Here is a 19,692-nt window from a genome sequence, read left to right on the forward strand (position 1 = left end):
TCTCCCTGTTGCAAGACCAAAAACTGTTCTGACTCCGAAGGCTCTGAATCACATCATATTGTTGGCCCAAGCTGCCGAACAGGACAAGGGAAAAAACAAAAAAAAACAAATAGAAAACAGTAGCCACTAACCAGGAACCTGTATCAGGGTTGTACTGGGACAGGCAGGACATGAGGTCAATGTGAAACATGTGACATGTTGTTGGTTATTCAGATGGGAAAATGGCTTTTAACAGGATTACCACAATAACTTAGGTACATGATTTTTAATGTCCTTGTGCTTTCCTACCAGCAGCATTTCTAAATTGGAGTAATTTGTTGACTTTATTTGTTGATGTTTGTGCATTAATACTTCTGACTTCTGCCCTGTCGTAATGATGAAGTAATGAAGTACAATTCAATTCAATTCAAATGTGTTTTGAACTTAACTAGATCCAAAACACCTTTCATGCACCGACCTGCTGTCTGATCCTATCTGAGCAGCTCTGTGTAACTTCTGTGAATTACACATATTGTTCAGGTGGAAACATGAGCACTGTGTGCGTACAATCACACTTGAGTGCCGCGGCACATCTGTGACCCGCCAAAGCTGCACACGATCGAGTTTCTTCATCACAAGTTGTTCTTTGCCCAGATTATCCCTCGTTCCTCTCTGTCTCTGTGTGCACTAACAACACTCTTCACACTTCGTGACCTCAACCACTCACATCTACATAATCCGCAAACATCTTTTGCAATCGGACTCCATCCTATTTTCCAAATACGTAGACATGCAAATTAAGACACACCGTGCATGGAAACAGCTTATATTAGTTCATTGATAAAAATCTATCTGTATATTGTGAATGTTGGTATCATGAAGACAACAGGTTTTTTTGCTTTATTGTGCAGCCTGATAGGCTCCTGAGATCTTAGTTCATGAATCTTTTCCAACCCGTCTGTTCCGTTTGTTACTTGGCGGAATCGAGTATTATCATTAGAGCGAGAAAATCTGTTACTACTTGACTGAAGAGATGTTTGGAGTGGTTATGACCCGCCAATTAAGACTCGATGTGAAACAATCTTCAGTTTTAGTACAACATCATCATGAACCTATAGCAAAAGAAGAAATTCAATATTCAGAGAGAACCTGAATATTTTACTGACGTCATGCTATATAAGAACCGTCTCGCTGTGTGTTTTCAGTGAGGAGAGCTGGGCCATGGCGGAGGAGGAGACGGAGGACAGGGATTGGCCAGAGCTGTTGAGTGACGCGTCGGTGGTGGGAGGGGCGGGACATGGAGCCGGGATGCCCAGGCTGAAGAGAGGCCAGGGGAGCAGGCACCTGGGGGTGGATATGAACTTCAACCCCAACGACGAGGAGGGCACAGACCAGCGCAACAAATACTTCACCTCATCGGGTAACGACGGCACAAAGTTTAAATCGGACACAGCGGCATCAAACAAACTGAGAAAACTTTATGGGCAACAGCGGAAGACCTGCAGATCTAAAAGAAAGTCCTAAAAAGTAGGGATGTCCCGATCACACTTTTTTGCCCCCGATACCGATCCGATTTTTCAGAATTGAGTATCGGTCGATACCGATACTTTCCCAATCCGATACTTACATTGCTATTGCAAAGATACTCAACAGTCTATTTTTGGAGCAACTAAGATGTCTGAAGCTAAAAGCACTATTGGCAGAAGCTTTGTTTAGCTAGAAATTTTTTTAAAACTCAAATATTGAATCATAATTCTTCTCAGAATGACTTAAACATAAATGCTCTTAGGCAACGTAACTTCTTTGTGTATTACATTTCAGTTTAACTTAAAGCAGTATGAGAGGTTTGACCTGAATTGTCACAGAACATTTACATTTCAATGTGAATTATAAACACTTAATTCCACATCAAAGTGGTAAAACCTGTTTGACAAAAGTATTCTGAACATAGTTCTCTCAAAAACGTATTCTGAATATCTCAGTCTCCCTTCAAACTAGAGGAACCTTCTGGGTTATTTTTTTCGCCATATCACTCCCCTGTGGGTACTTATCCTTTATTTTAAAGCCGCACCGAGTTTGCTGCTTCGGTGCGGCTTTTTCTTTAGTTGGTGTTGTAAACTGAGGGTACATCCACACGACGAAAAAAAACGATCTTTGTCCTCCCTGGCCTTCTCCCAAGAAACTTCTGTCCACACCTCACTATGAACACGGCTCAACACGAGGCTTCAGGGCATGTAGTACACATGCCAGGCCTTTAGGGGCGCTGTGACTCACCAAACACAACAAAAACACAGAAGACAGACCACATAGAAATTTAGAAGTAGACTTCTGCACATAAACACATAAACCACTATATATAACTCTAGTTTTATAGGTCTATGGGCCCGCTCCACCTGCTTCTAGCTTCTGCAGCTCGACCGGAGCTTCTAGTCCCTGATTGTTGTGGTTATTAGGTGACGTTGCGGACCACGTTTTTTTTTGGGTTTTTTTAGATCGGCGGGGTGATCGGCTGGATTTGCCGATTCTCGATCACTCACAAATCACCAATATCGGCCCCGATCCGATATCTACCGATCTGATCGGGACATCCCTACTAAAAAGTATCGCTTGATTTTTCGACATGAAAAGATTTTGTAGTGTTGATAATGTGCCTGTTGAGTCTCTTTGATAACATCACAGCAACTTTCAGTTTGGGAATGAAGTTTAGTTAATAAGATTAGTTTAGTTAGTTTAAAAGTTTAGTTATTCAATGTAGAATTACCACTAAAGATAAGGAGGAAATGTAGATTGATTGTTATTGTTGAGGTGTAATTTTGACTTTAATTTCAAACGACATAAGTTATGCAAACTACAACTCATAGTTCTAAAACGGGACTCGTAAACCCATAGGGGCCTTAAATTAACATGTACAAATAATTATTTTCAATGAAATATTATATCTTTCCATTTAAATGTTATTTTACATCCAGTTATTCAGAAAAAAACAAGTATAAAATGGGTACATGGTATATTTATGAATGGAAATTTTAATGGAGTATTAAAAAAGAAATCAAATTTATTGACAAAGCACATTTAAAATCAACAGTTGTTCAGAAGAATTAAAAATCATATTACCATACTGTATTATCTGGGTAGTGTCACATTGATCACAGCATCTAAAATAATGAACGGGATCTATGCTGCTTTCCTCAGACGAGGATCTTATCAAGCACATCCTGACTGATGGACAGAACTTCTTTCCTCAAGCAGATGAGAGTGAAATGGCCGACCTGTAAGTTGTTTTTCTGAGAGAGAAAAAGAAGTCTCTTTGTTTGCAACGTCAAATGATAGACCAGAATCAGGATTTACTGTGGCTTATGAGCATTTTCTTGTGTTACAGGTCGAGTATTTTTGGAGACAAGACAGAAGTGATTCTCCTCCAGAAGCTGAATGAGCCTCTTCCTCTTGAATCTGTGAGAAGAGACCCTCCAAAAACTGCTTTCACCTCTAACACAGGTCAGTTTGTTTACATTTGGAGTTATAAGACTGATAGTAGAATACCATCTTACATTGGTACATTTATTTTACTTAAGATGCTATCTAGGAAAACCTATAATTGGAATCAAAAAGCAGATATTTGGTGTTGGATTAATAATCCATTAAAGTGTATAGAAGTTTTATTTTAAGATTTCAAACAGTTGAAAAATGGGCGGGTTTGATTTAAGGTGAGTTTATGTTTAACATAACAAATAAAGCAGTGTTAGTGTTTTCTTTTTTTGCTTGTTGATTGCTCACCTCATACAACCCAGCTTGTCAAAAAAAAGTTGGAGGAGAGCAACACTGAGTTTGGAACAAAGTGATTTATTTGCGTGGAAATTCAATAACGTTGGGAGACAGAAGTGAACAAAGGGAGGCCCGGAGGCTGCTGCAGCACCAAACAAAAGAAGAGAAAAACATTCAACTCAGACAAAATTTAAATACACCAAAACAACTCCCCCCTTTAAATCAAAATGCACACACCTGAACAAAGTGTGTGTGGATTTCTAAAAACTTTTGAATAACAATTACAGCTACAATCAACCTTGAATAACGGCTGTACAGACAGACCCAACAAGCATGTCTTTGGATAGAGGGAAGAAACTAGTTTAAAAAAAAAAAAACAAAGAGAACATGCAAACTTCTCACAGAATGCCCCACAAACACCAAACACTACCACACCTGTGACAACCGGACAATGTTAGAAAGTGTCACACATAGAAGCAGAGAGGATCGGGAAGCTGCACGGATTGGCTCGGAGCCAACCAATCATCAGAGAGGAAACGTGCCGAGGCGCAGACAGCGGACTGAACTCCCACCATCAATTCATTTTAGACATAGTGTAGATGTTGCTTCAAACAGCAAGTTTTTGGTGATAAAATGGAAATACTTTATAATATTGTTTGCTGAGGTATTGAATGTTATACTGAAGTTGCTTGTGATTGGATCTGTAGGTTCATCACGGATCAACATGCCTCCAACACTTATCTTCTGATCCACTTTTACAGAATGAGACCACTGAAGAGCGCCTCATGTTTAGAAACATTTATTCATATGGGTCATTTCCATGGTGGTTTTCAGATATAAAACATTAGAAAATAACACAACACGTAATCTGTATATTATCGTGCTTTTGCATGTTGCATTGATAAATATTTTTCAAACATTGTCAATGATAAAAAGGGCATAAAGAACTTGTTTATCAAGAAGCTTGAATGATTTAGCCAATCATGTCTTCTTAAATATTTGAAACGATTTGTTTATTTCAAACATGAAACAGAATAATATCAATTCTGTGTCATTTAATCCTGCAGAAATGTGTAAAGGAGCATTCACAGATAAAAAAATATTATTCAGTAGTTATAGATTTATTTTCAGCACAGCACAAATGTTTGATTGACAGCTAATCGTTTCATCTCGGGAGGGGGCGGGACTCCTGTGATTTTGATTGTATGTAAATTCAGACCGGTTTACTGAATGACGGATCAGATTCGAGTTATTTGATTCACCGCCTGACGAGTCTACCCACAGCTCACGAGGGACACGGTGGACAGCCCTTGTGGCAGAAATAATCATTTTGATTAAATATGAAGCTATAATGAGAAAGGTGTAAAGGAAGCGAGCCTTCTTCAATGTGCTCTATAATGACTAATGGAAAAAAAGGCTGGGATTAAATAAGTAATACCTTCTTCTCCCTCTTTTTTTCATATTTTATTGATATGCATGTATAAAACATGTAAAAAGACCTTGAAAGTTTTTTTGAAATTTGAATTTGTTCAACAGGTTTATGTGGGCAGGGATTTTTATTGTCATCTCAGTCAATGACACATTTTAGCTGAGAAATCTCCAGTAAGTTTTATTTTTATTTAAATCAGGATAGCTTAATCCAAGGACGCGTTGTTGATTGACCTCAGATTAAAGTGCCCGAATATGAAAAGAATAGAAAATGGAATGGAAAGCACATTATGAATTTAAAGACCCCGTTAGATGAGATGTTTTCAGAGCCGTAGTATTACTCTGTATGGTTTGATTTATCTGTGTAATTAGTGATACTGTCACATAAATCTCTTCTTCCTGTGTTTAAGATGAGGCTCAATACTCTGATATTTGCTCTCAAAATCAGAAAAGTGCAATAAACTCCAAACTGTGTGACTAAGCCATTACAGCTGAGCTCTGAAGTGAAACCAAAGTATTATTATTATTAATATTATTAATATATTATTATTATTATTATAATTATTATTATCAGTATTATTATTATTATTATTATTATTATTATTATTATTATTATTGTTATTATTACACTGCCTTCATATTGAAAATCTGTTGTTAGGCAAGTGGTTTGAAAATGCGTGGAAAAATGCCTTTTCAAACCACTTGCCTGGCAACCAATTTACAATTTTATACTTTTAAACGTCACTTAAAAGGACTCTTGAATGCTCCGGACTTCAAATCTCCAAAAACGTTCAATAACTTTTGAAAGACACAAAATAACATAAAAGAAGAATTAAGAGGTAATTTTTGTGTATTTCACATACCGTATCAGATCAAAAAGGATTTTTTAAAAAAAAGAATTTGTTTTCATTGGTAGAAGCAGGAGAAAAGTCATTTGAAGCACATTTGTACCAAATATCTGGACTGCATGTTGATATTTTCATCGCATACAGGTTACGTTGCTTCAGCAGAAATAATCCTCAAGGATCCCCGGCTCTCAGAGAGTGCGCATGTCTCCCTCACATGTATTAGAAACATGTTTTCAAAAGTATTTACGTCTGTCTTTGTCACCTTGCTGTGATCGTTTATGTCTGGGACTGGTTTTCTCTCCGCAGTCGTGACCGACGTGTGTCGCCCGCGACGCCTCCCTCCCTGGTGTGGACGTGCGGCGCTCTGGGGCAGCTGGGCCGGGCTCGCTGTGGCCAGCGCCGTTTCCATCTGGGCCGGTCACGGCTTCAGTCAGAGCGTGGCCATGATGTGGTTGATCTCCTGCTTTGCCAGTTTCCTGAGCTCCTGCCTGCTTTTGGAGCCTTTGAAGGTGAATTTAGCAAACGTGCAATATAGACATATTCTTTTCTCTTCGAGCCCCTCGTGTCGGGGTACTTCGACTGGGGATGGCAGGGACCTGAAGAGAAACATTATGGATAGATCTTCCAAGTTCTTCCAAGTGTCTTAAGCTCTGCTGAACATTGGCACTACTTTCTTTGTTTTGGGGTGTACTTTAATGTCTGTGTTCACTTCACAAACCACCTTTCCAACGCAGTTTAATATCTTTGTGGTGATCAGCCGACAGGCAAAGTCCAGGAGTCGGATAAATAAATAAAAAAATCTGAGCAATAAAGAAAATCACGCTGAAGATATGTGCAGAGGCTGTCGTGACCTAAAGGTTAGAGAAGCGCGCTTGTGTTTGGTTGTTCATTTGGTCCCTGAGGATGACCCTTAACCCCCTGCTGCTCCCATGATGCCTCACTGTGGCAGCCCGCTGCTCCTCGCTTGTGTTGTTGGGGTTAACTCTGACGAGGATGGGTTAAATACAGATAGATTACTTCCCCAAGGGGATCAATACAGTATCTTCACTTCTTCCTATTTGCTTGTGGATAAATACACGGACAGGAGGTAACTGTACATACGTAGACCTGTGCATGAGCATTAAAACATTTTCAATGCTCTTATTGCTGTTTCAGCGCCAGTTCAATTCCGGGTGTGGGAGCCTTCTTTTCTATGCATAGCTTCACTTTGATTTCTTCCCAGAGATGCTTATTTTTTTTGATTAGTCCCCGAAATTAACACCTTGGCTTTTGGCCCAGTCTCAAAAAGGTGATACAGGTTTGCCAGTTTTGCACCATTGAAACATTAGAGATGAGTCCAAAATTCTGATATTGAGATAAGTTCGTAGCTCAATACTGAATATCTTCTCACTCACAAATTTCTCTGACTTTCCCGGACTCGCGCACATTATTTCACGCATTAGTTTTAACTAACTAGTTTTTTAAGTGTGATTGTGTCTGAGGAGTGTGCAAGAACTTCAACATGAGTTTGCAGTAAGTAAAAATGTATCTCTATCAATCTGACCCGCACATGTTATCCGCCCTCTGTCACACAGGTGGTGTGTGAAGGAGTTTACTATGCGCTGTGTGTGCGCCGGCTGCGTCCGGAGGACCAGGACGTGCTGGTGGAGTTCCCCCGGGTGGAGAGAGTGGTTCAACGCGTGCACAGAGTGAGGCCCCCTCAGGGCTTCGCTCTGTCTCAGGCCCGACATCAAGCCCGCAAAGTCCACATGCTGCACACCATGCTGAAGGTACGTGCTGGTCCAGTCCAAAACAGTGGTCATAATCTTATGGCTGGTCGTTGCAGTTCACCCTCACTGTGTCCCAGACATTAGAATGGCTTTCAGATTACACTGACGACAGTCACATAAAAGATGGTGTTAATTCATTCATTCATTTTCTTCCGCTTATCCGTTTCCGGGTTGCGGGGGTGACAGTCTGAGCACTGTCACCCAGCTCACAATGCACCATGATGTTAATTCATTAAATAATCATTCTGAGAAAAGCGCCGTCACACAAAGCATCTTTTTCGTCTATTTTTCAGTCAGTTCATCTGAAAAATTCAAGAAATATCATAATTAAACCATGACAAGCGATTCTTCAACAAATGTTCAGTGCTTTTACCAAGTCCTATTGAGGGCACATTTGTTTTTCAAATGATCCATTACATAGCCTGACAGCTTGTTCAAAAGCATGTCGCCAATCTTTTAGGGAAATCAATCAAAAATATACAAGAGACTTTTCAATACAAAAATAGTGAAATCGTGTGATTTCTGCTCAGTGTGATGCTTTTCAACATGTCAACAGGTGCAAATGGAACAGGGAGGTTTTACACTTATTGGGAAGTACTGAAAATATCCTTAGATAACCTGCTGTGGTGTCATGAGTCAGTTGATGAAGCGTTAAATTGCCTTTTCTTGTCAATCTGATTGTTTTGATTTTCCATTTCAGAATTTCCTGGTTTACATGTTCTTCCTGTTGATCGTTTTGCTTCTAAACTACTCCGACTCGGCCAAAGACACACACAGCCTGAGACTGCGCACACAGCTGCAACGAGCCCTGCACACCCCCGAGTACCAAAACATCACCAGGTATACACACACACACACACACACACACACACACACACACACACACACACACACACACACACACACACACACACACACACACACACACACACACACACACACACACACACACACACACACACACACACACACACACCCCTCGGTTTCATTGTGTTTTCGTCTTTGTTTCATACAATAACTGCTCTTGTATTTCAAGGCTGAATCATGTTGCTGAATAACGGAGAATCCTGTCTTGACAAAAGAAAAAGAATGTTTCGTGAACTTGCCGTCCAGCTCTACTTTTGTATTTCTGTCTTCGAACATCGTGCAAATGTGTTGTTTTATCTTCATCTCACTTTGCTGAGGTCAGGATTGAAGACAATGAAGCATGTCCGCTTTTCTTGCACTGCATTGTCTCGGTGTGTACAGACGAGCACTTTGTGTGGGCAACTTTTGTGCGTTTGTTGTTGGGTGGTTTTCTGTGTGTGTGAGACCAAAAATATCATTTTGTCTTGAAGCCGCGGCGATGTCCTGATGTGGTTGAATGGGTCGCTGTTGCCACGGCTACTGGATGAGTCTGTTCTCTTGAGAGACACGGGAAGCGTGTTCCTCGGCACGCTGAGGCTCCGACAGATCCGAGACAAACGGGGTGAGAGGAGCTCGCTGTCATTAATTTTAGTCGTGATCTCACCTGCTGACCAAAGCTTCAGGTTTTAGAGCACATTTACATGTATTGATCAGTATCCCATTCCTCAGTTCAGCAGATTATTCAAGTGTAATCAGAGTTTTTTCCGAGCGTAAAGAATCATAATGACACACCTAAAGTTCTCTCTGTCTCTGCATGCGTGTGCAGCACAGCCAGTAATTGAGTCTTGCTGTGTAGCATGTAGACAACAGACTGAATTATGTACTTTTCTGAAGTGCAAATCAGATTATTAGAATTGTCTGAATACTCCCAGTTGTCACATTTTTCATAGTCATGGAGATGGAGCCACCGTTTTATTGTAGATACACTTTCTTTATGTCTCTTTTACTGCAGCTGAATCAGCTCCATTACACTTTCCTAGATGTCCTCACTGTATTCTGTATTTTATGTTGCATTTTCAATATGCCTCATTAAAGCAGTAAAGTCTAAATGTGATGTGTTCAGGTGTGACAGCGTTTTGATGAATGTCGCAGCACAAAGATTTTGCAGGACATAATATACGTGAAAAAGAATCATGTGGTCACAGCAGCCGTAAAACTGTTCCCTTTTCTTTCAGTTGCCGGCGGCTTGAGGGGGGAAGGCGGGTCAGTTATGCGGGAAACTGACTCTTCCTCGCCGACTAACAACATGGAGGACATGAGGGATTCTGACTCGAGCAGCGCAGATCGGTGAGAACATTGAAAATGTGACTTCAAGAAAAGCACCTCTGTTCAGATTCAGTACGTTGTGATCATCTGGTTTTCTGTTTCTCCCCGTTCATCCTCCCACGTGTTTTTGTAGGGTTTGGCGTGTGGGTCAGGTGGGGGCGTATGACAACAGGGAAGTGGTTCACCAGCTGAACAGAAGCCTGGAGGAAGCCTGTCGGTCCGTACAGCGGCTGCAGCAGCTCCACTGGCTGGACTACAGGTACCTCCTGTGGAACCAAACTAACACCCGAAAAGTTTTGAGTCTCCCAAAGTTTTGTACTTTGGGAGGTACTAATACAGAGGTCAAGGCAGATTAGCGGTGACGATCAAACATAATGCTTTTTCAAGTTACGTCCACTAAGGCCCCGTTTACACGACAACGAATTCAAGTGTATCCGCAAATCTTCCGTTTACACGGCACCAGTTTGCGGATGCACTGTATCCGCAAAGTTTCTAATCCGGCTCCCAAGGTGGAAAGATTCTTTCACGGCGCAAATCCCTCCTGCAGAGACTGATGGAGGCTACAGAGCCTGTTACTGCGCATGCATATCTCACCCCCTCCCTCCTGCTCATCCAGCTGTAAACAAACATGGCGGCCGCGTAGTGGTATGACTCGCGGTCCATATTCTAGTTTTATCGTCCAGATCAGTAGTTTAATAGTTGAGACTCACCCCTGATAGCATCCGATGTGTCATCAGTCCATGCAGATGTTGAGTTTTCTCCATTTTCTTCACATTTATAGTGTATTGTTCTCTGCACATATCTGTGTAGTTTCATTACAAAATCAAGCAACAGCGCCCTCCGGTGGCCCGCCATACTAACTATATCATTGTCTCTGTGTACGCTGCTGCAGTGTAAACACACTCCTTTTTTTTAGCGGATTAGGTGTTGTCACGTGAAACGTTGTCGTGTAAACAGGGCCTAAATGAAGTGACTTCACTAGATTCTCAAGAGAGTAACTAGTAACTGTAATCAATTAGTACTTCCCAGGAACTCTGCCACGGTGGGTTAAACTACATTTTATCATAAAAACATTTCAGTGCCTTATTATGGGGAAACTATTAAAAATAACAAGTAATTAAGTTCTAATTTGCAGTAAAGGAACTCTTTGTATGGAATGTTGAACAGTAGATTCTTCTCCTGAGATGGAAGTGACCTCCTTAGGAGGCAACTGTGATCCACTAATGTTGGATTTCAGGGTGTGAAACATGGCGACTCCTGATCTCCTCAGTCTGTTTCTCCTCTTTTCTTAACTTTTTTCCTGTGTTTGCAGGACTCGTGCTGTGTTTGTGGAGTTCTCGCTCTACAACGTCAACACAGACCTCCTGGCTGTCTTCTCCTTCTCGTTTGAGTTCCCAGTTTCTGAGCGTGCTCAGTCCAGCCTCGACCTCATTGTCATCACTCTGTGGCCCATCACAGGCCCGGACCTGCAGCTGCTTCTTATGGTAACCCCTGGCAGATCGATAATACACGCTCGATAAAACCATTGACCCCTGATCCACGACTGAATCTTTCCCTTGAATGAAACTCCTGTGTATTCCAGATCGTCCTCCTCGCCCTGGTGCTGTATTTTCTGGTGCGGGGGATCCTGGGCTTCTTCCGGGAGGGTTACAGGTACCTGCTGTCCACCTGGAGACTCCTGGGGATCTGTAAATTGTCTCTGGCCGCCTCGGTGTGCGGGCTGCACCTGAGTCACTACATCATGGCCAGGCAGACGTGGGCGTCGTACCTGAAACACCCGCAGGACGCCTTCACAGACTTCTTCCCGCTGGCCAGGCAGAGTCAGACGTACACCGTCATGTCGGCCATGTTGTTGTTCATACTCGTGCTCAAGGTAAACACAAACAGTGGAATCAAAGCTCCTTGTCAACATCCTCACATTTATTGTGTCGGGCTGCAAGTCTTATCAATAATGACATCGTTCACTGATGCAGTGAAGAGAAAACAAGAGGTCTAATAAAGACAAACCACAGATTTAACAAGTATGATCTTCTTACACAATGTTTCCTCTGGCTTGAAGCCTCTGACTCTGTTATGTCATGACATATATTGCCTCAATACTGCAAATACTCCACAGGACATGTCTTGTTTGGTATCATTTAATAAAGATTCAGTGTCCATCTGATAAATAATCATCCAAAAATGTAATATATGGATTTTAAAGGTCTGTCTTCAATAGTAGGTAATTATTTGATGACAACAGGAAAAACCAGGAGGCATTAATGTATTTAAATATGAAATAAATTAGGTTAGATTTTTTTAATATTTTCATGAAAATCAATATAACACATGGTAATGGAGAAATCCGGGAGTCAGGAGGGTGAGTTCCCAGCATGCATTGGCCCCTAATATTTAGCTGATTGTGTGAAAACAAACATTTTTTTAACTGAATTTGTGCTAAATATATTGGAAACAAATAAAAATGATAAATTTATGTGCACAATGTGGTTTATTCCAGTTTGAGAACAGTAACTTTAATATCCAAACACAATTTCTTTTTACTGTATTTATTACTTCTGTTTGGGAACAGTGCAAGTATATTGACATTAATGGTTTTGTGTTAAACGGCTATTTCATCCTCTAAAACCTGTAGCAGTATTTGAAAGTACACCAGGAGCAGTTTCCTTCTACTTTTCTAGATATTCCTGACCCGTTTTCAGCTCATATGTTTCTATTTCAGTAGATCGCACTTCATTGGTCCTGTGTCTTGTAAACAATGACGTTACTTTGTGGTGGATTCATTTTCCGTTCAGCCTTGGAGGTGGAGGTGTGCAAAAATGACTCCATATTGAGGAAGTGCAGTGATTTTATCTGAATGGAGTGGAAATGTCTAATGGAAATATGTTTGTCGTGCAAGTCTTCTTTCCTCACTAAACCTCAAAATCTTGAGAAGGTTTATGTTGCATTTTGATTCTTTGACAACAGCGTCTGTGCCGTGAGTTCAGACTGGATTCGTCACCACGGTCACAATATCGGCCGAGTTGTGAAACGCGGCATGTTCTTCAATAGAATGTGTTTGTTCTGACCCGCTGACCTTCCCTCTCTGGACCTGCAGGCGTCCCACCAGCTGCGTTTTTTGCGGGAGTGGGCTGTGTTTGGCCGAGCGCTGCGGCGGTCCGTGTGGGAGCTGCTGGGAGTCGCCGTGGCGTTACTGGTGTTGGTGCTGGCTTACTCACACACAGGACACCTGGTCAGTCTTTATGTTAGCCTCTCCCACACACACACACACACACACACACACACACACACACACACACACACACGTAACGTGGATGTGTGCACTAACGCACAATGTCCATGTATGTTTACTCATGTGTCCGTCCATCGTCGTCATAGTGTTCTTTCTCCAGAGTATTTCTCCTGCTTTAGCAGACATTGACCTGCAGCCTTGTCTCCGTGACATGGCAGCATCTTGTCTGTATCGACTGCACAGCCAAACATGTTGAAAGACGAACTGCAGGCACACAATCACATTCGTTGTCGGCATATCGTCATTAGTTAAGGGGCAAAGTGCAAACACACAAAGAGAGACCGACAACCACTCACACTCACACCTACAGGCGATTTAGCCTCACCTCACATCTATGTTTTGTTAAAATGTTGTTCATTGAATACGTCTTTAGATTTTGTTAGTGTGTTTGTCTGTCATCTTGCCTGAAGCACGGCAGGAATTTGTTTTTCTACTGTAATTATATGAAGATTTCCACACAGTTTGATAGAAAAAGTCTCAGACTTTCATAGAAAATAGCTTCTAGTTTTTTAAGAAAAGCAGCAAAAGGAAATTTAGTTTTATTCCCGTTTCTGCTGCTTTAATTGAATCTCCGGACCAATCCCGTGAAGATTTATTGTTCCACATGTTGTTTCAGTCTTGTTGCATTACCGGTCACTTTTACAACCTCCCCAGCTCTTCCACTCCACCCTGGAGGGCTACGGCACCGTCGCCTCCACCTGTCTGTCTCTGTTGGGGGCCGGTGGGCGGGGCCTGTTGTCATGGCGCCCTGCTTGGACGTTCACCGGCCCATCCAGCACCGTCTCCTCGCTGGTGTTCCACGTGAGCTTTGCCGTCTTGCGGCTGGTGCTGCTGTGGGTGGTGACGTCCGTGCTGCTGAGGAACTATCGGCGCGCCCGTGCCGAGCTGTACCGCCCGGCTGTGGATCTGCAGGACTACGAGATGGTGGAGCTGTTCCTCAGGCGACTCAAGATGTGGATGGGACTCAGCAGAGCCAAGGAGGTAGACTTCCTCCGTCATATTCAAGAATCTTCCAACATTCTGCCACATGTTTATAAAAAAAATTACACTGAAATACAGTAAAAAAGAAAGATAGTGCTGCAGTTGAAAAGAAAAAATGTCTATTTATAGTCCATTATATTTTCTTTGTTTATGTAGTGCCAAATACAATATGACCATCTCATGGCACTTAACATTTAAATAAAGCAGAAGAAAAAAACCCAAACAACCAAACCAAACTCCCTTTTCCAGGAAGAAATCAGGACTTGAAACATGATTGAAATAAAAAAAGTGAATCAAATGATGGTCGTAAATAACAAACAATATTATCATGAATGATTTAAATGCTAGAAAAATAATACAAATAATAAAAACAACTCGATTTAAATTGGAGCAATAATTCGTGGAAACATTATCAAATAGAGCAAAAACAAAAACAGTCCTGTTTACAAATGGACTCTTTGCCTCCACGGTTAAACCACTTTATCCAACTTGGGGTAAAAAAGGAGCTTGAGCTCTTCCCCGGAGACGGAGTACTTCCCCTGTCACATTCGACCGGGGGAAACATGCAAATCTCACATAGAACGGCCTCCAACCTGGAAGCCTAAATTCATCTTTTAAAAAAGACACAATGAAATGTGGGTTCACTTCCTAGAGTGGAATATAATGAAGAAGTGTCTGTATCTGTACAGTTTTTCCTCAAACAATCTTCTTTGTTTCATCTTTTTTTATTTTTAGTTTCGTCACAAAGTGCGATTTGAAGGCATGGAGTTGCCGCCGTCCCGTTCGTCCTCCACCAGTGACTGCAAGTCGCTCTGCCTGCCGCCGCTGGACAGCCCGGACGCCCCGCCCACCCCGGACAGCATTGACGCCGGCTCCGAAGCCTCGTGGCGGCCGGCGTCCTCCAGCCCCTGCAGCCTGACGGAGGCTCCGGGGATCGGCCTGGGACTCGGGCTGGGGCTGGGGCTGGGCCTGGGCCCGGGTGTGGTGGTGGGGGGAACCAGCTGGAGGGAGCGAGCAGAGACCGAAGCCTCTCTGAGGAGGCTGCTGCCCACGCTGGACGCCCTGCTGCAGCAGCTCGACCGCGTCACGGTGGCCACGGAGGATGTTTACCACGTGGAGTGCAGACTGGAGCGAGCCCAGAGGAAACGGAGGCGCAGGGGGAGGGAGCGGGGAGACGAGGCGCCGGCGGGTCCGAGTGAGGGACGACAGAGGAGGAAGAGCGAGGGCAAAGACTCAAAAGATCGAAAAGCAAACAAAGAAAAGCCAAAAGGAGGCAGGAGGAGTAAAAAGACTGAAAAGGGGGAACTTCCTAAAGAATGTGGGAGCACCCCCAAAAAGACACCCGTAGCCACACCCGTGCCGTTTTCAAAGCCCCGACCTGCTTCTGCCTCCGTACATCCGCCCGCCCCCCAGTCGTCATCCAAACCTTCGGTCAGCGCGCCTCCACCCGCACCCGTCACAGACAAATCTGCCTCCGACGTTTCCCTTCTGCCATCAGCAAAAACTCTCTCTCCCCACAACCTGCCCCCGAAAACCAACACCCGCGCCCCCACCCCATCCCTCCCTTCCACCCCCGGCGCTCCGCCCGCCACCCGGGACTGGGATCCTCCCACAGAGAGGGAGAGCCTCTCCTCCTCCAGCCTCTTCAACCACCCCGCCCACACAACCACCATCCCAACACGCAAGAGGAAACGCAAACCTCCGCCTCTCAAAAACAAGGTGCACCCGACTTAAGAGGGACCCCAAAGCCTGGGGAGGGATGGACAAACGGGTGAACGGAGGAGAGAAGGAAGGTGGAAACAAGAAGCTGGGTTGAGGATGAGAGGAGGTGGAGGATGGGGGCAGCTGGTTTTGTCCCCTGAGGCTCCTCTCTCAACCCGAAAGAAAGACAGGAGGACTGAAGCAAGTACAAGAAAGAAACGGAAGCATCAGATTTTCTGGTGAAAAGAGGGAAACAAAAAAAAAGAAAGAGACTTTGCAGGTTTATAAGTTGTGAACCGTCCAAATACCAACTCAGTTCTCACATAAAGGAGGTGCTGGTCGCCACCTCGTAACTGAGCTGGTTTGGGGGGGGGGGTAAGTAAAACCAAGAAATGGTTCTTTAGTTTACCCTCCTGAACCCAAACGGACCTTTTTGTGACCCTGGAGGTCACACGGGGTTTTTGACAGGAGCACAGACGCGTGCTCACCAGAGGCCTCGAGGAACTGAAAGCAGATTATGCAATTCCTCTTGTAGTGAACGGCGAGGATGAAAAACTGTTGATTTCTCAGTTACGTTGTCCGTTATTGTCTATGTGTCGTTTTATTTTATATTTTAGTCACCGTGGGTACTCGCAGTCTTAGTCGTGGGTTTTTTTAACCTAAATTTGCATGCAGGTGCTCAGAGATTATACGCACATGCCGGGACGCACACACACATCAATGGATAGCCACATAGTACACTGAAAGTCACGTCAACAAATTCTAATGTGTTGTAAATCTACCCATACACACATATATTCTACAGTACTGTGTAGAAAGTTTCAGGCAGTTATGAAGAAATGCTCCAAATGAAAAAAAAAAAAGTTTTTCTCTTGACCAAAGAAGCGAGTTGAGTAATCTGGAATCTCTTGAACTTGCGCATTTCTTCTCGGTGCGCTTGCACAGGTTTTCCACAGGAACTCTGCAGGGAGGTTAGAAACATGTCAAAGAAGCGACTCCAGACTTTCTGTGGCTGAAGGATTTGATGAAATTCCTGGAGCCACAGGTCTGTGTGACTTGGCTCGGGTGGGATCTTCCAGTGAGGAGCGTGTGGGTTTGTAACCCGTCACCACTGCCTTGTTTGTGGGTTCGGTTCTTCAGGATAAGGGAATTCCTTCGGATGCCTTCCTCACTAGTTTTTCCACGGTATTTTCTATCAAATGGGATCGTAGCAGCCACTCGGACACGGTGGTGAGATGAGGAGACAAAGATTGAAGTAGTTTGAGATCCAAGAGCAGAAAGAAGCTCGGAGGTAAAGAAACCAGGAAGGAGTTTCCCTCCACTCACACAGTACTGAATATTTAGTTCTCCCATTATAAAGCTATAAAGACGTCCGAGTGTCTCCTGATGTTTAGATTTTTTTTTCCTTGTTGTTGTTTGAAAAAGGAGGCGTTCACAAGCACTTTTGTTCCGATGTAGATTGTTGTTTTTTTTTGGTTTTGATGAGGTGTGGCGTAAAGTAACTATAAGCTTGGTATCCAGACCTTTAAAGAAAAGCTTCACTCATACTGTATCGTGATCATAAACGTTGCCAAAGCTTTTGTATCATTTATGCATCGTGCGTTTTACCATGCCAAGTAATTCCTTCCATCATTTTGTACTTGCACTTTATTTTTTTATTTTTTTTAAATGGAGCTGATATCCAACATCGTATTTAACTCGTGTCCCGTTTGTATCGTTAAAAACCTCCTAGTAATTATTCTCACAGTATTGAAGCAGTAGCTAGCAGCTGATTGTACTTTTGTCTGCTCTTTGTAATGTTTTTTTTTTTTGTCTTGATTTGACCAACATGCGCACTTCTGTGTCCGGCGGGCAGATCTCAGGGAACCCACCCTTTCCTTCAAACCTGGAGAGAAGTCCAGGAAAACCAAAACTGGGTGCATAATGTTTAAAAAAAACCAGGAGATAAATGACACATTATTCACTCGCCCTGCTTTTTCCTTCCTTTTCTCCACCATTTGCATCATGTTGGCTTCTTGTTTTGTTGTTAAATATGAAAAATTGATCGTGAGTGGCGCGTGAGGTCCGTTCTCGTCCGTCGACTGTTTGTTCACATGAAGCCACTACTACAGAGCACATCATACACCCTCTTTTTATTTCCCTCTCTATTTCTTCAGAAGTTTGAGATGAAACACACTCATTTTATTCTGTTTGTGTACATTTCTGTATATTTTGGTGCTTTATGATGTATATATTTTGCTTCCATAATCAGTGTTGTTGATGCTGCGGCGACACGTGGATCGGTCAAGCACTGGTGTTGCAAACTCCAAACTTTTTCTTCTTACATTACAGCAGCAGTACAGCCGAAACTCTTCCATCTATTTAATCTCAGACATTTCCAAGCAAGTCTGAAACCTCTGTCCGCTCCCCTTCCACTCCTGCTGCGTGCCGTGTCCCAGTCTTCTGTTGTTTTGTGTTGCAGCAGCGTTTCAGGTTTGAAAACGTGCATCAAGGCTTTTTGTATTCATTTGCATTTTGCAGTTGTAGCACTTCTCCTGCTTTTGCACTTGACAAAGTCAAATAAAGGGTTTGACAGCTGAACACTGCATGACGAAATGGTTTATTGTCAAAGCCAGAAGGAGTGAAAAGTGGCAACAGAAAGCCGCTTCAGACATTAACTCATCTGTCGATTCATCTTTCTGAAGAATCGAGGTCGACACGGGACGGTGTGCTCGGATCACAGCTACTAAATCCACTTTGATTCAAAGCTTCAGTTTCCTCCATCGGACCAAAAATGTGTGTTAGGGGTTAATCGACAACTACAAATTGCTCGGCGTGTGAACATTAAAGTGTGTAATTGTCTTGTTTTGCTTGGTCTTATGTCCCGTCCAGACTCTGCGAGACAAAGTGTTATTCAAGATGGGTGTTAAATTCTCAAGTCATCAGACGATTGATTTGAAAAGATTGTTTTGCCAATTAAAAAAAAAAACGTAATGCGAAAATCTTCAATGAGGTTTTAGAGTGTTTTCACTGAAAACAATCTTCCTGCAGTGGCGGAAAACAACATCCCGAGGCTGAGCTCAAATCTGGACAGACAACTGAAAGAGCCGAAACTCAACAATACCCAGCAGAGCTGTGGGTCTGTGGGATAATTCACCGTCACTTCGTCTCTCCAGCCAGATTCTTACAGTCAACTAATAGATTTCTGAGAAATCACTATTTAATTCATGTAATAAAAACCCCAACCTCGCACTTCAAACCTTTTTTTCTTTTTTTTTTTTCATCAGCTTTTTATTACATACATGTATTTTCACACGAACACAGCCGTGGTGTGTGTGTGTGTGTGTGTGCATGTATGCGAGGGTGTCAGCCAGGCCGAGAAGTGTAATCAAACAAAGTCTGTGAAGTCATCCACAGTGGACACCAGTCTTTTTCTCTGCCCGGAGGTTTCGGGGTTCGGTGCTGGAGTGCTCTGCTGAAACGACTTGTTCTGCTGCGCGTGGCCTTGAGTCAGCGAGATGCCCGGAGTCGAACGGGACTGAATGTCTTCTTGAGCCTGAGACCAAGAGGACAGGAGGCGTGATCAAGTTTAGAATTCACTCTGAAGAGTCAGTAAACGATTGACGATAAGACAGGCTGGGTTAAACGTTTTCTTACTCTGGTCCTGATCCTTTTAATGTGTCGGAGTCTCGCCAGCCACTTGGAGGCGTAAGCATCGGAGGGGTTTGCTCTGTACTGATGCACCAAAGAAGCCATCTGAGGAGAGACGGAGAGGTGAGGCATG

At 43.0% G+C, this 19,692-nt stretch overlaps 2 protein-coding genes across 2 annotated transcripts in view; one reads left to right on the top strand and one right to left on the bottom strand.

Annotated features, from left to right (window-relative positions):
• pkd1a (polycystic kidney disease 1a) overlaps positions 1-16,780 on the top strand; it is an 81,436-nt gene extending 64,656 nt beyond the window's left edge. Inside the window, exons 43-56 of the mRNA XM_080463721.1 lie at positions 1,185-1,399; positions 3,172-3,250; positions 3,359-3,474; positions 6,324-6,526; positions 7,592-7,786; positions 8,487-8,626; positions 9,124-9,254; positions 9,868-9,979; positions 10,092-10,217; positions 11,271-11,442; positions 11,541-11,831; positions 13,053-13,187; positions 13,902-14,228; positions 14,964-16,780. Of these exons, the coding sequence (XP_080319847.1) occupies positions 1,185-1,399; positions 3,172-3,250; positions 3,359-3,474; positions 6,324-6,526; positions 7,592-7,786; positions 8,487-8,626; positions 9,124-9,254; positions 9,868-9,979; positions 10,092-10,217; positions 11,271-11,442; positions 11,541-11,831; positions 13,053-13,187; positions 13,902-14,228; positions 14,964-15,962 (3,241 nt within the window). The 3' untranslated portion in view covers positions 15,963-16,780. The remainder of the gene's footprint in view (positions 1-1,184; positions 1,400-3,171; positions 3,251-3,358; positions 3,475-6,323; positions 6,527-7,591; positions 7,787-8,486; positions 8,627-9,123; positions 9,255-9,867; positions 9,980-10,091; positions 10,218-11,270; positions 11,443-11,540; positions 11,832-13,052; positions 13,188-13,901; positions 14,229-14,963) is intronic.
• Positions 16,781-17,664: 884 nt separating this feature from the next.
• The window catches only part of tsc2 (TSC complex subunit 2), a 33,726-nt gene continuing 31,698 nt past the window's right edge, over positions 17,665-19,692 (bottom strand). Inside the window, 2 exon segments of the mRNA XM_080463718.1 lie at positions 17,665-19,464; positions 19,566-19,664. Coding sequence (XP_080319844.1) covers positions 19,297-19,464; positions 19,566-19,664 — 267 coding nt within the window. The 3' untranslated portion in view covers positions 17,665-19,296.

The sequence above is a fragment of the Lipophrys pholis genome, assembly GCF_963383615.2.
Source record: "Lipophrys pholis genome assembly, chromosome: 5".
NCBI classification, from domain to species: Eukaryota; Metazoa; Chordata; class Actinopteri; order Blenniiformes; family Blenniidae; genus Lipophrys; species Lipophrys pholis.